The sequence below is a fragment of the Microtus pennsylvanicus genome, chromosome 2 (assembly GCF_037038515.1).
Source record: "Microtus pennsylvanicus isolate mMicPen1 chromosome 2, mMicPen1.hap1, whole genome shotgun sequence".
Taxonomy (NCBI): Eukaryota; Metazoa; Chordata; class Mammalia; order Rodentia; family Cricetidae; genus Microtus; species Microtus pennsylvanicus.
The window spans coordinates 129,687,191-129,701,897 of NC_134580.1; the positions used below are offsets into that span (position 1 = coordinate 129,687,191).

Sequence of the window (14,707 nt, forward strand, 5' to 3'; positions counted from 1 at the left end):
ACTGACAGAGTGGAGTCTGAGGAAAGGGCTGAGCAAAGCAGAAATCTCCTGAGAGTGTCAAAGACAGATAACAAACAAGCACATCACGGGGCTTATATCCAACAATGGAGAAACTGAGACCCAGAAAAACTGAGCATCTTCAAGACCTCACGTGAACGGCTCGTGGAGAGAGTCACCCAAGTAAGGGTCTCCTCAAAACATCTCTCTGGTCCTCGCTAGATGTGATGGGTCACTACATAGTGGACAAATCTCAGGATCTGAGGGACCCTAGATGATAAAGAGCCTGGGGTTAAAAGCTCCAGCAGCCCTTTATCTAGAAAGAATCCAGTCCCCACTCTTCCCTTTCCCTCAGCCACTCAACGGGTGGCAAATCCTGCTCACAACCCGGAGAGCCAGGAGTTATGGCCCCGTTTTAAGAGGAAATTAAGGTTTTTGGAAATGAAGTGATTTGTCCAAGACCACACTACTCATGAATGAGAGACAAGAAGTACAAACCAGACCTTCTCAGCTCTGGGCCTTCTCTCCTTCCAGCAGCCCTGGATGACCCCAGGTAAGTACGGATTCTATTTTCGTGCCCACACCCCACCCCTCAAGGCCAGGCTGGAGCCACTTGAGGCCTGGGGGAAACAGAAAAGAAATTAAAACAGCCCTTCCCTGGCTCTGGGCCCTGGTACTTACCCTCCAGTACCACCTCCTTGCCTGTCTTCTTGAGGGCCTGGACCGCTTCATCATGGGTGGCAGAGGACAGATCTTCACCATTCACGGACAGAATGGCATCCCCAACAAAGAGGGCCTCTGTCTGGTCTGCTGCCAGTCCCTTGAAGATCTTGGAAATGAGAATAGGCATCTTGTTTTCCCGGCCCCCTGCACAGGCACAGAAGGAGGAGGAAACTGAGGCAGGTGCTTCAACACATGGGAAACTCATCAAGACGAAATTGCTTCTGACTCAGTGCTGGGAAAGGGGAGATGTGCAAATAATGAGAAATAAAGAGAGGGAACTTAGACACACAGCCAGGCTTGGTGACGTGCAGCTGTAATCCCAGCATTCAGGAGGCTTAGACAGGAATGGATTGCCTTGAGTGCAGAGTCACCCAGAGACATACAAGACATATCAATTTTCTAAATTGATAATGCTATAGTTTGACTCCTATATCCTTTGTTTAAATGTTTTGTTTGTTCACTGTTTTACTGGGGTTTTTTTTAATGTTTTGGATTTTAAGCATTTCCCACAGTATGGAGTTCATGGAAAAGCACTGGTTGCTATGACCTGAAAGCACCTCTTCCACAATCATCAAGTTTTAGAATCCAGAACTGGGTGTGGTACAGAATGCCTGTTATCCCAGAACTGGGGAAGTAGAAGTGGGGAAGGGGGGGGGCAGGGGGAGGGACATGAGTTCAGATCAGCCTCAGCTATGCAGGGAATTTGAGGCCAGCCTGGGATATATAAATCCATCTCAAAAATAAAGAAATTAATTAAATGGACTTTACTAACCAAGATCCACCCTGAAAAGGAAGGCCTTAAGTTCTAGAAATTTCAAAAGTATATCTGGCAGCCTAGTCTAGTTTCAGGACAGACTCCAAAGACTCCAAAGCTACGCCCTTGTCTTGAATATGTATGTGTGTGTGTGAATTTTTCTGATACAAGAAAATTTTACTAGACTAGTTTATTGTTAAAATCTCAAATACCATTTTAAAGAATTTAACATGCATTTACTTAGTGTCTATATGCATGTATACAAATACACATGTACCATGTGGGGGTCAGAGGACAACTTGCAGGAGTTGGTTCTCTCCTTCCACCCTCTGGGTACTGGAGATCAATCTGGTCATCAGTTTTGACAGCAGAATCTTTACCCTGAGCCAGTGGTTCTCGATCTGTGGATCAAACCCCTTTGGGGGTCGCACAACCCTTTTACAGGATTTGCGTCAGAGAGCCTTCATAGCAGTACTTATAATTCATAACAGTAGCAAAGTTACAGTTATAAAGTAGCAAAGAAAATAATTTTACAGTTGGGGGTCACCAGAACATGAGAAACTGTGTTAAAAGGTTGGAGCATTAGGAAGGTTGAGAACTACTGCTTCTGAGCCATCTTACCAGCCCTCCAATGTCTTTGCTTGTTTTGTTTGTGGTTTTGTTTGTTTGAGGAAGGACCTCACTATGCAGCCCCGACTGGCCTGGAACTCCCCTATGTCTAACAGGCTAGTCTGAGACTCAGAGAGATCCACCTGCTTCTGCCCCTGGGGTGCTAAATTAAAGGCATGTGCCACCATGCCCAGACGAAATGCCTCTTTAAAATATACAGTCAGCGGGGCTGGCCATGGCAGTACATACTTGTAATCCCAGCACCTAGGTGGCAAAGGATAAAAAGGATTACTGCAAATTCAAGAACAGCATGTTCTACATATGACATTTCATGACAATATGAGCTACATAGCAAAACAGTCTCCAAAATAGAAAGATCAACACTCTCAACCCGATATAGATTCAAATCGGACCCTCAGATATCACATTCCTGACCTCAAAGTACTGAAGATGAGAGACTAGTGGCACAGAGCAAGAGGTCATTGTTTCAAGGTTATATAAGTCGGTGACATCTGAGCCTGGAACACCTCTCCCAACCCGCCCCCCCCCCAGGCCCCACAGTTGCTCACGGCACTGCACAAGGCTTGAGGCCTAGAAGAGGAAGGTGTTTCTATTTATAGCTAGCCTCCTCACCTAAAAGCAAGGACTTTCATTCCATTTGAAGAGATGACCATTCCCAGCTGCCTTGGACTCAGCTGGACCCCAGAAGGGAAGTTACCATGGCAACAGGAGCCCGGTCTTCAATCCAGGAGGAACTGAATGAAACTGCTACTTTCCCTACCGTCCCACCAAAATATCCTTTTGATCACCTGGAAGTACAGATGGGCGTAGTATCTCTGTACCTTGGCAAGACCCTGCTCCTCTGAGAGTCAGTTTGTCTGCCTGCAAAGTGGAACTCTATAGGAACTCTAAGTCCCTTCCTGCTCTGACGTATTGGGTATATTTTTTTAATTGCTTTTTACCCAGCCAGTCTATAATAGAGTTTGGAATTAAAGCTGGTGTCCACTCACTGTTTTCCTATTCCCCTTTTGACTCTTGGGTTTAACTAACTAGGAATTTACCCTTCCCTGGAAAGAACTGACTCCCTGGGCAGTCGTTAGGGCCATAAAGGCTCTATAATGAAGATTTAAATTCTGGTTCTGCTGTTCACAGACTGATTCTGGGGAAACCATTATTCCCTTTTGAGTCTCGACTTCTTTACCTGAAAACTGGAGACTGAACTCAATGTCTTTCAGCACTGATGGTCAAGAAGAACTAGACCATGAGCTAAGTATAATGAACACAACACCTAGCACACAGCGGCATTCACTGCCATGACCACTTCCTAATTTGGGTCAAAGTCTAGACAAGGTATCGATGAACACAGTCTGCCAGGAGGCCTGGGAACGTTCGGACACTTTCAATTTAAAAAAAAGGGGGCCGACAGTCTGTGGAGGGATGAAGCTGACAGAGAGATGTACAGGAATGGCGAACCCAGCAGCTAGCGATGCACACGGATTTTAAACACCACATTTAGTTGTTTTGAGAGTACCTCCTGGTCTCTTTTCCTCTCGTCACGTGTTGGCAAGCCCTGCTCTCAACACATTCCAAGATTGGAAGTGACTTGTCCAAGTTCACACGGAGATCTAGAACTCCAGGTGCAGCCTAAAGGAGCTGGTTGGTCAGCTGACAAAGTGCTTGCCTAACATGGCTAAAGCTCTAGGCTTGATCCCCAGCGCAACATAAACCTATTTTAGCATCACATTGCAGTAATCCCGGCACTCTGGGATTCCTTCAGTGTTATCCTTTGCTACATAGTAACTATGAGGCCAGCCTGGGATACATGAGCCCTGTCAAACAGTGGTCAGTTTTGGAGACTAAGAACTCTCAGGAAGGAATGGCAACTCTGGGTTCACCCTTTTCTCCTGTCCATGGTACAAATGGACAGGTGAGGAGACTCAAATCCAGCCATCAGGACACCAAATCTATGCATACAACCTCTGGAGTCCAAGATGTCTAGGTTCTTACTGACCCCTTCTCTGGGACCATGGCTGTGTCTCCATCCACATGGAGTTCCTAGAACCCAGGCCTTCACCTGTGCAGCCAGGGTGTGTCTCAGTACTTACCCCCCCTTGTCCTAAGTAGTGTCCCAGGCCTCTATCCCCCTTCTCCCCTTCTGCCTTCCTTAGGATCCTCATGTCCTTGATACCCATAGCGACCATTTTGCTTCAACACAGAACTACAAATCCACGTCCTTGGTGTGCCCGCACACTTCCACACTTGTGTCTTCTGGGCCCCCTGTAAGACCTCCAACTCCCCAAGCGTCTTCCGACCTTGGTGCCCCTCCTTCACTCCGTTCCTTCCTCCCCTCAATCTCTGCTCCACCTCAGACAGAAGGCTCTTGGCTCTCTAGTCTCCGTGTTCTGCCAGGCCCCGTGACCACTGAGCACTTCGCAGCAGCACGGACATCACGACCCCATGCCCTCAGTGCCCCCGCACCTACCCTTGATGCTGATGCCCAGCCCACCGGCGTCGGCCTTGCGCACCGTCACGCGGCGCCGCTGGAGCAGCAGCGCCTCTGACAGCTGCGGGGGCGCCGTGCCTGGCTCAGCGGCTCCGTTGAACTGCGCGGGCTCGGGCTCCGGGCCGGACTCGCCGTCGGCGGGGCTCACGGTCAGCGCGTCCTCCGCCAAAGTGAGCAACACCCGCTGCCACCGTTCGCCTCCCGCCCCGGAGCCCGCCCCGGCGCGCAGTTCCAACAGCCCGGTGCGCGGAGCGCGCCTGCCTGACGCCATCTTCGCCTCAAAGTCCTAGTCCGCGGCGCTCGCCCGGTCCCACCGTACCCGGCCGGCTCCGACCCAGCGCCCAGGGCAGAGGGCGGCAGGGCTGCTGAGCCAGCCGCCACCCTACCCCGGGCCTGGGGGGCGGAGCTTCAGGGGACAGGCTGTCCGGGGCGGGGCTAACGGGGGCGGGGCCCTGGGAGAGACTGACGAGACTCCGCTGGGTAACCTACGGATGCTCTGTGTGACCGCGTGGGAGTGGGTCAGAACCACGTCGCCGCGAGACCACAAAGTTAGGGGAGGAGGTTGAGGCTGTGGCGTGTTCGGAGGGGGCATAAAGGGACTGGAGTCTGTGGATAGAGCAACCTAAGGATCGGGTTCAGTGCGCCGTCGAGGACTGGACGAGCTACTGCTCCTAGAGGCAGAAGGACAAAAAAAGGAATCACCAAGGATCCCCGGGCGAGACTGTGGACCTCGGAACAGAGCTCCGTGTGGCGGGGATCTAAGCTCCAGGGACTTTGCAGACAGTTAACTTGTAAATGAGCCAAGAAAAAAAATGGTTTTCCACGTTTTGTGTGCCAATGAAAGGGTCCCAGAGGCGGTCTGTGGGCGTGACTTAGCTTGGGGACACAGCCTCAAAAGAGGTTTGAGGGTTTGGTCCCAGCACTTGTAGAGGCGGAAGGATTTGCAAGTTTAAAACCAGCTCGCTATATGAGACTCTGCCTTAAAAAAATGCAAAATAAAAGACACAAGAAGCTAAAGAGATAGAAGGCTCGGCGACTAAGAGCAGAATAAAGTTTACAGCATCCATGCTGGGCAGCCCACAACCACTTGTAACTCCAGCTCCATGGAGATTTGACACCACTAGCCTCTTTGGGAACCTACTTTCCCATTGCACAACCCACACACGGTACACAATAAAAATAATAATAATAAAAGAAAAGATATGTCTAAGCCAGACAGTGGTGGCGCACACCTTTAATCCCAGCGCTCGAAAGGCAGAGGCAGGTGGATCTCCGTGAGTTTGAGGCCAGCCTGGAACGAGTTCTATGACAGGCTCCAAAGCTACACAGAAAAACCGTGTCTCGAAAAACAAAACAAAACAAAAGGTATGTCTAATAAACACATATACATACATGTATGTCATTTATTCAGTGTTTGCATGGCACGTCAGCTGGCTGATTTATACTATCATTTGTGCCTCATTTATAAATCCTGCATAACCTATACATTATTACCATTTTATTGATGAGGAAACTGAGACACATGAGTACTAAGAGCAGACCTCTGTTCTTTTTGTTTTTTGGTTTTTTTGAGACAGAGTTTCTCTGTGTAACAACCCTGGCTGTCCTGGAACTCACTTTGTAGACCAGGCTGGCCTCAAACTCCCAGAGATCCGCCTGCCTCTTCCTCCTGAGTGCTGGGGATAACCATGTGTGCACCACCATGCCTGACTGCAGACCTCTGGTAACCTGGGTCTTTCTGGCTTCCAAGCTCATATCCCTCCTACTCCCCTGCGCTGCATGCATAGTGGCAAGGGATGATTGCACTATTTATTACTAACTGAGCACTAACCAGACTAAGCAACATACCATACACCTACAATCACAGCACTCTGGAAACTGAAGCAGGAGGCTCACGAATTAATTCTAGGCCAGTTAGGGATTCATAGCAAGTTCCAGGTTGTACTTTTTTAAAATTTATTTTAACTTCTATGCAGACTGGTATTTTGTTGCATGGATGTCTGTGCACCACATACATATAGTGTCCTCAGAGACCAGAAGAGGGCAGCAGATCCCTGGAACTGGAGTTACAAATGGCTGTGAGCTGCCACGTGAGAGCTGGGAATTGAACTTCAGACTTTTTGGTTAAAGACTGAAACCGGGCGGGGCTAACGCACGCTTTTAATCCCAGCACTCAGGAGGCAGAGGCAGGCGGATCTCTGTGAGCTCGAGACCAGCCTGGTCTACAAGAACTAGTTCCAGGACAGGTTCCAAAAGCTACAGAGAAACCCTGTCTCGAAGAAAGAAAAAAAAAAACAAAACCCTGAAGGACAAGCCATGCCTACTGGGGAAGGTCTATAATCTCCGATACTCAGGAAGCTAAAGTAAGATGATCACAAGCTCAGAGCAACTTGCACCTTAATGAGACTCTGTTTTAATTTTTTAAAATACAGAAATAGGGATATATAACTCATTGGTAGAGCCTATCATATACAAAGCCCTACATTCAATCTCAACACTGTAAGCACACACACACACACACACAAGGCGGCAAGGATTACAAGTCTCGTGCTTGTAATCACAGTGCTGGGGAGATGGAGGCAGGAAAATCAAAAGTTCAAAGGCTGAGGCAGGAGAGAAGGTTCAACAGTTAGGAACATTGGCTGCTCTTGCAAAGGACTTGGGTCTGATTTCCAGCACCCATGCGGTGTCTCATGAACATCTATATCTCTAGTTCCAAGGCGTCTTACACCCTCTTCTATCTTCAACAAGCACCAGGCACACAAATGGTGCACAGGCATATATACAGACAAAACACCATACACATAAAAAACATGTTTTAAAGTTAAAAGTCTGCATAGTGAGACCCTGAGTCAAAAAAAAAGAGTCAAGAGGGAAGGAGAAAGGGGGAAAGAGAGAGGAGAGAGAGAGAGCATTAGTAAGATTACATAGAGGGGACACACATCCACACACCACCAGGAACTGAGGTCCTTTTCCAAGACCAAGTTTGCAATTAGATTCTTAAAAGTCCCCCCACGTACTGCCCTGCTTAAAGAAGCCTAATGAATGCTGGGCAAACTTTCTGGGAAGGAACCCTAATAGTGAGCTCCTCCCTTAGGAAATATTCTCTGTAGACAAAGCTGAAGAAAGGGGAAATGGACATCTGTATACCAAGCAGCAGCAGAGAAGGGAGAAAGTGTTGAGCCAGAAAAGTGTGCGTGTTGGGGGTGGGGTTGTCCATGATCACACAACATGAGCAGTGCCAATCACCTGCTTCGCTGTCAGCTGCCTCATGAACATGTATCGGGAGGAATGTTCTACTCCCCCACTTAGTCAGCTGTGGCCAGAATTGATGACACACAGGAATTAACACCACACACACACACACACACACACACTGGCCTGGCTACCTACCAAATGCCTGGGCAAAGCTCCCAGAGAAAACCAGTTCACTCTGAAGAGATAGGAGGGGGAACCTAGAAAAGGAAGAACACAAGGGAACTGCCCAACCACTGAAGTCCCTACTGGCTCATGCTATGAGAGCAAGTCTGAAGTCCTGGTCAATAATGAGTTACCCTGCATAGACTCCAGGACAAGAAGCAGAGGTTCTTGAATGTCCATTGCTCCTGATGACAACTGTCATGGCTGAATATATCACATAGTAAGTGTTTTCTGTGGACCAAAAGGATCCTCAACACTCAAGAGGCTGGGGGAAGTTCCAAGTTGGAGGACGTTCTACATATGAATGTTCTCAAGTAAAACAGCAACTGCAAAGCAGTAAGCCTGGGTCCATTCTCTGTGTGAGTTGGAGTGGTGGGAATGGCTATTAACATGCTATCTCTTGATTCTGAAACCTCCAATCCTAGGCTAGAGAGGCAGCTGTCCCAGACTCTACAGAGTGCCACTTTAGTTGGGTTAGGTGGCACTTAGGAGGTAGAAGCAAGAAGATCAGGAGTTGGAGATCAGCCTGGACTCCATAAACTCTATCTCAAAAAAATAGGGAGGAAAGAGATCTGGCAAAATTGCTCAGCGGTAAAGGCACATGTCTTCAAACCTGATGACCTACAAGTAGGAGAGCACCAACTCTCAAAAGCTGTCCTCTGACCTCCACAAGCCTTCCATGACCCACATATTTACACATGCCAGATAGATAGATAGATAGATAGATAGATAGATAGATAGATAGATAGATAGATAGATAGATAGATAGATATTTAAAAGCAGGGTACTTTTGCCCAAGGTCAGGTGAAACCAATTGGCCCTGGTAACGTGTGAAGGATCTGCTCTCTGAATGCCAGGATTTAGGATGCTAACATCCCTTTATACTAAATTCTAAAGTTTTCAGTTCAGATTCTCTAGCATCTGAGATGTCTGAATCTAACAAATATCCTAGAGCAGTCCAGGAAAAGGGTTAAAGGCTTTGGACCCAGGAATCTGCTGATTTAGTTAGGCTTGCTAACTCATCTCTATAATCACAGCACTCAGAAGGCTGACTAAGAGGGTCACTGGGAGTTTGAAGCCAGCCTAGGGTATATAGGAAGATTTCTTTTTGTTTTTTGAGACAGGACTTCTCTGTGTCACAGCCCTGGCTGTCCTAGAATTCACTTTGTAGATCAGGCTGGCCTCAAACTCACAGAGATCCACCTGCCTCTGCCTCCCAAGTGCTGCTGTTTGCCATCATACCCCACGTGTAAGATCCTGTAAGATCTGGTCTTTAAAACAAACAAATAGACTAGGCGGTGGGTGGCACACACCTTTAATCCCAGCACTGGGGAGGCAGAAGCAGGCGGATCTCTGTGAGTTCAAGACCAGCCTGGTCTATAGAGCAAGTTCATGGCAGCCAAGACTAAACAGATAAGCCCTGTTTAGAGGGGGAAAAGGAAGAAAGAAAGAAAGAAAGAAAGAAAGAAAGAAAGAAAGAAAGGAAGGAAGGAAGGAAGAAAGGGGAAGGGAAAGGGAAGGGAAGGGAAGAAAGGGAAGGGAAGGGAAGGGAAGGGAAGGGAAGAAATGGAAGGGAAGGGAAGGGAAGGGAAGGGAAGGGAAGAAATGGAAGGGAAGAAATGGAAGGGAAGGGAAGGGAAGAAATGGAAGGGAAGGGAAGAAATGGAAGGGAAGAAAGAGGGCAGGCAAAATTTCTCACTGGGGCCCAGCAGTAGTGGCATGTAAATATCTGAGCTTGAGCCCAGCCTGATCCCAGGACATTCAGGGCTACACAGAGAAACCCTGTCATGAAAACAAACAACACCCCCCCCCCCAAAAATTGCTCAATGTTTGGAAATGCTTATGTGTAGGCCTGATGAGCTGAGTTCAATCCATCAGATGCCACAAGGTGGCAGAAGAGAACCTACTTTAGAAAACTGGCACTCACACAGAACAGATACCTGCACGCACAAAAAATTTAAGTGGTTTTTTTTCTTGTGGGGGCAGTTTCAAGACAGGATTTCTCTGTGTAACTTTGGAGCCTGTCCTAGAACTTGCTCTGTAGACCAGGCTGGCCTCAAACTCACAGAGATCTGCCTGCCTCTGCCTCCCAGGTGCTGGGATTCTCATCTTTTTTTCCCCTCTGTTGTTGAATTTATTACAGGAAGTTGGTTACCAAGTGCTGTATGATACTTCCAACTCGTTGCTAGGTGGTGATGCAGGTGAAGTCAAGGGTTGAGAAACATTCAGGGTTTCTGCAGGCAGGGTTCAAAGAGCCTTAGATGCCTTCCCTGGGGTGTGGCCAGGACATCAGGTCACTAGACAGATGAGATTCCTCACCAACAGTCTCTGGGCACCAATTTCACAGCCACGTGCACACACTCAGGGCTAGCTAAGCAGACTGATGTTGTATATAGAGGGTGTGGCCTTGTCCCATTAACCCTTTCCTTTTCTGCTGTGACTACAGCAGCCTGTGCAGGAAGTGTGTACCTCCCTTAAGGGACACTAGTAAACATTCCCTGATGCCCAATTATTTCAAGAGAGTTTATTTCCAAAGTGGGTCACAACTTTAGCTTTTGGCCCATTCTGCCAAATGTACAAGCTACAAATGCTTGCTCAGCAGCTGAGGGGCACATGTTAGTAGCATGTCTGAAAAGTGATAAAAACCCATATAAAACAAATATTTATTTAAAGTTCCCATAGGAACACAGGTAAGTGTGACCTACCTCCTAGCTTGCCACACTGCATCCATGCCCACCCTACTCTTACAAAGACATTCCAAAACTAGCGAGAATTAGGTTAAATGGTCCCCCCCCCCATCCATTAATTCAAGCTAAACTTGTAGGTAAGAGCTACAAGAATGCCATCTACACACTGATACTAGCAGAAGCACAAGCTGCTGGGTGACGGTCCATCCCGCTCTCCCGGGCACAAGACATGGGCAGAGTGCCAACATCCTGCTCCTCCACTTCTGGTGGGAAGCCATGACTCTGGATCTGCTTCCTGAGTTGCCATATCAGCCTTGACATTACATAGTAGACAGAAGGCCTCTGGAACCCACTGAAAGTAGATGCAGCGGCTACAGTATATGCACCCATGTTCTCCCAGAGCAGCCAATCACCCACATGCATGTCAGGCAGGTTACAGCACTCGATCCAATCAAGGCCATCACGTGTTGGTCCCCAGATGCTGGATGAGTAATACTTCTCATCTGGCTTGGGTCTCTTCGGCAGCAGGGCCTTCACATGTGTGTGATCATAAAGAATGCAATTAAATGATCCGTGCACTCCGTCATTCACATAATGCATGGAGGTTTGCTTGTTTGACTCATCTTCGTCATCAGAGCCGGTCCGCTCCTTCCATACCGTCTTTTTGGCAATGATATTGATTGCCAGTGTGAAAGCTGACCCACACAGTATCTGCCTGGCTCGGCTATGGCTCTCACCCCAGAGACTGGTGGGAAGTACTTGTCCAGAGCTGGGTTGATCACACTGGTGATCCCTTCAGTACCTCAGATCCAGGAAAGCCACCACCAATATCAAACAGATACATGCGGAAACCAACTTCTGTTCCCATGTCAAAGACACAGCGATCATCCGACAGGACCTGTACAAATCAGTACATCCACTCCCTACATGGAAGCTGACACCAATGACATCAGTATTTAGTTCTTTCGCCTGTTCCAAGAAGCCTGCAGGTTTAGCGTGTGGCACCAAATTTAACATTGAGGCGACAAACTGCTATGAAATCATCAGTGTCAATCCGCAAAACCCACTTTGCCTTTGGACGTGCTCTGGCGACCTTCATCAGCTCAACCTCACTGTCAAAAGTCATCATCTGGACTCCATTGCTGGCAGCATCCTTGATCTGAGATACTTGTCTACAAGGATTTGCATAGATAATCCTGTCCAGAGGCACCCGAGCCCCTGCACCAACGGTATGTTCACTATGGCTCTGCTGTCCTTACTTTTGACTACATAAAAGGAAGTGACGCGGGAAAGAGCCTTTAGCCATCTTAGATGGTTCCTCAGAATGTCTCCAAGGTCCGCGACATAGAAAGCTTCCTTGTCATCGAGGAGGAAACTTCATGAATGTTTTGGTCCAGAATGTCCTTGGCAGTAAAGACTTCGTCGAGGATGTGGCAGTCAAACTCTTCCTTCTGAAAGCTGATCATGGTTCTCGATGTGCCTACAAAAAAAAACCTAGAGATGGAATGAAATTATTGCCAGCTCCTCACAAGGCAAGCTATTCAGGAACTCTGAACGCTGTCTCCTGGAAGCGGTGAAAGCATTTCTGCTTCCCAGCCCTGTGACGTCAGCACACTAGCTGTTATGTTGGCATCTTGGCATCTTTCAACTCTTTTTTTTTTAAAGAAGAAAGAGAGCTGGCAAGATGACTCAGAGGGTAAAGGCCCTTGTCATATAATCTTGGTGTCCTTAGCTCTATCTCTCAGAACCCACATAATGGTGGAGAGAACTCCACAGAGTTGTGGTACATACTTCTATACACATATATCATATCATGCACACAATCACACATACATGCATGCATACATGCATACGTACACACAATGTCTTTTCTTTAAGGGGGCTGGAGAGATGTCCCAAAGTTAAGAACACTGGTTACTCTTCCAGAGAGCCTAGGTTCCCAGCACTCAGGAAGTGGCTAACAACCATGTGACTCTGGGGATCTGACACCCTGTTCTGGCTTTTGTAGGCACCAAGAATGCATGTGATGCATAGACATCGTGCAGGCAAAAACTCCATACTAATAAATGAATAAATCTAAAAAAAATGTAAGAATAAAAGAATACCAGCACTTGGGAGGCAGATAGATCTTTCCAAGTTTGAGACCAGCTTGAGTTCCAAGCCAGCCGAAGCTACATAATAAGACTCTCTCAAGAGGTGGCAGACAGGGGAGAGAGAGAAAGAAGGGAAGGAAAGGAAGGTGATGGGACCTGGTGGACAATTGCTATAATCCCAGCACTCTGGAGAAGGAAGATCAAGGAAGATCAGGAATTCACAGTGAGTGCTAGTCTAGACAGTGAGTTGACAGCATGGAGCACAAGAGACCTTATTTCCAAATATAAGCATAAGAACAGGTGCTATGGCATGTGTCTTTATTCCTGTTAAGTTTCTTTTTTCGAGACAGGGTTTCTCTGTAGCTTTGGGGAGCCTGTCCTGGAACTAGCTCTTGTAGACCAGGCTGACTTTGAACTCACAGAGGTCCGCCTGCCTCTGCCTCTTAAGTGCTAGGATTAAAGGCGTGCGCCACCACTGCCCGGCTATCCTCCCTGAGTTCTGATATGGAATTCCAGCCTATACAAGGTAAGTGAATGGGCTAGAGAGAAGGCTCAGAGGGTAAAAGCTTTGACTGCTCTTCCAGAGGTCATGAGTTCAATTCCCAGCAACCACGTAGTGACTCACAACCATCTGTAAGGAATCTGGTGCCCTCTTCTGGCCTGCAGGCAAACATGTAGACAGAACACTATATATAATAAATAAAATACATTTTATGAAAAAAAAAACCACGGTAAGTGAACAGCGGTTTGAAGAACAAGTGAAGACAAGAAAGGACTAGATCAGGCTGATGAGATCTGTGGGATGATTTTAAGCCTAAGATGACAATGACAGAAGCTCAATACAGTTGGAAGACTATTCACACAAGCCAACAAAAGAGACTGGTATATTTCCTACTGAGTGTTCTCTCAATTTTTTTAAATTTTGTTTTTGTTTTTTGTTTTTGTTTTGAGACAGGGTTTCTCTGTGTAGCCCTAGCTGTCCTGGAACTCACTCTGAAGACCAGGCTGGCCTTGAACTCAAAAGATTTATCTGCCTCAATCTCCCAAGTGCTAGGACTAAAGGCCTGTGCCACCACCGCCCAGTTATTTTTTTTAGTAATTTATTTTATGTGCATTGGTGTTTTGCCTGCATGTATGTCTGTCAGATCTTGGAGTTATAGACAGTTGTGAGCTGCCATGGGTGCTGGGAATTGAATCCGGGTCCTCTGCTAGAGCAATCAGTGCTTTTTTTTTTTTTTTTTTTTTTTTTTTTTTTAGTTTTTTGAGACAAAGTTTTGCTGTAGTTTTAGAACCTGGCCTGGAACTAGCTCTTGTAGACCAGGCTGGCCTCAAACTCACAGAGATCCACCTGTCTCTGCCTCCCAAGTGCTGGGGTTAAAGGCGTGCACCACCACCGCCTGGCTGAGCTATCAGTGCTCTTAATTGCAGAACCATCTCTCCAGCCCCTGAGAGTTCTTTAAATTATTACACTACCTATTATATACACAACACTATTACAGTATGCTGATGTTGACATCTGTAAGATAGATGGAACACAACCAAATGGGAGGATTAATGACTGGGCTTTTTCTATTTGTATTTTGTTTGTTTGTTTGTTTGAGATAGGGTCTCCTAAAGCCCAAACTGGCCTGAACTCACTAAGTAGTAGACACTGGCTTTGTACTCCTGATCTTCCTAACACTACCCCCCCAAATCTAGGTGACAGGTGTGTGGTCCACACCCAGTCCTTGACTTTTGGCTTCCACGGGCAGTGCCTGTACGTGATGCACAGACATTGAGGCAAGCACTCACACACACAAAAATTAAAATCTCAAAAAAATTTTTTAGTGCTTCTCCCTGGTGTGATAATATATACCTTTATTTCCAGGAACCAGAGGCAGAGACAAGCAGATCTCTGTGAGTCTCAGGCCAACCTGGTCTA

At 47.2% G+C, this 14,707-nt stretch overlaps 1 protein-coding gene and 1 pseudogene across 3 annotated transcripts in view; both read right to left on the bottom strand.

Annotated features, from left to right (window-relative positions):
- Positions 1-4,979, bottom strand: part of Snta1 (syntrophin alpha 1) — a 32,039-nt gene extending 27,060 nt beyond the window's left edge. For all 3 annotated transcript variants that reach the window (XM_075962587.1, XM_075962589.1, XM_075962588.1), the window contains exons 1-2: positions 4,566-4,979; positions 679-864 (exon numbers count right to left, since the gene is read on the bottom strand). In XM_075962587.1, coding sequence (XP_075818702.1) covers positions 679-864; positions 4,566-4,857 — 478 coding nt within the window. In that variant the 5' untranslated portion in view covers positions 4,858-4,979. The remainder of the gene's footprint in view (positions 1-678; positions 865-4,565) is intronic.
- A 5,873-nt stretch (positions 4,980-10,852) lies between these two features.
- LOC142845143 (ornithine decarboxylase pseudogene) lies at positions 10,853-12,159 on the bottom strand (annotated as a pseudogene).
- Between the last annotated feature and the right edge of the window lie 2,548 nt (positions 12,160-14,707).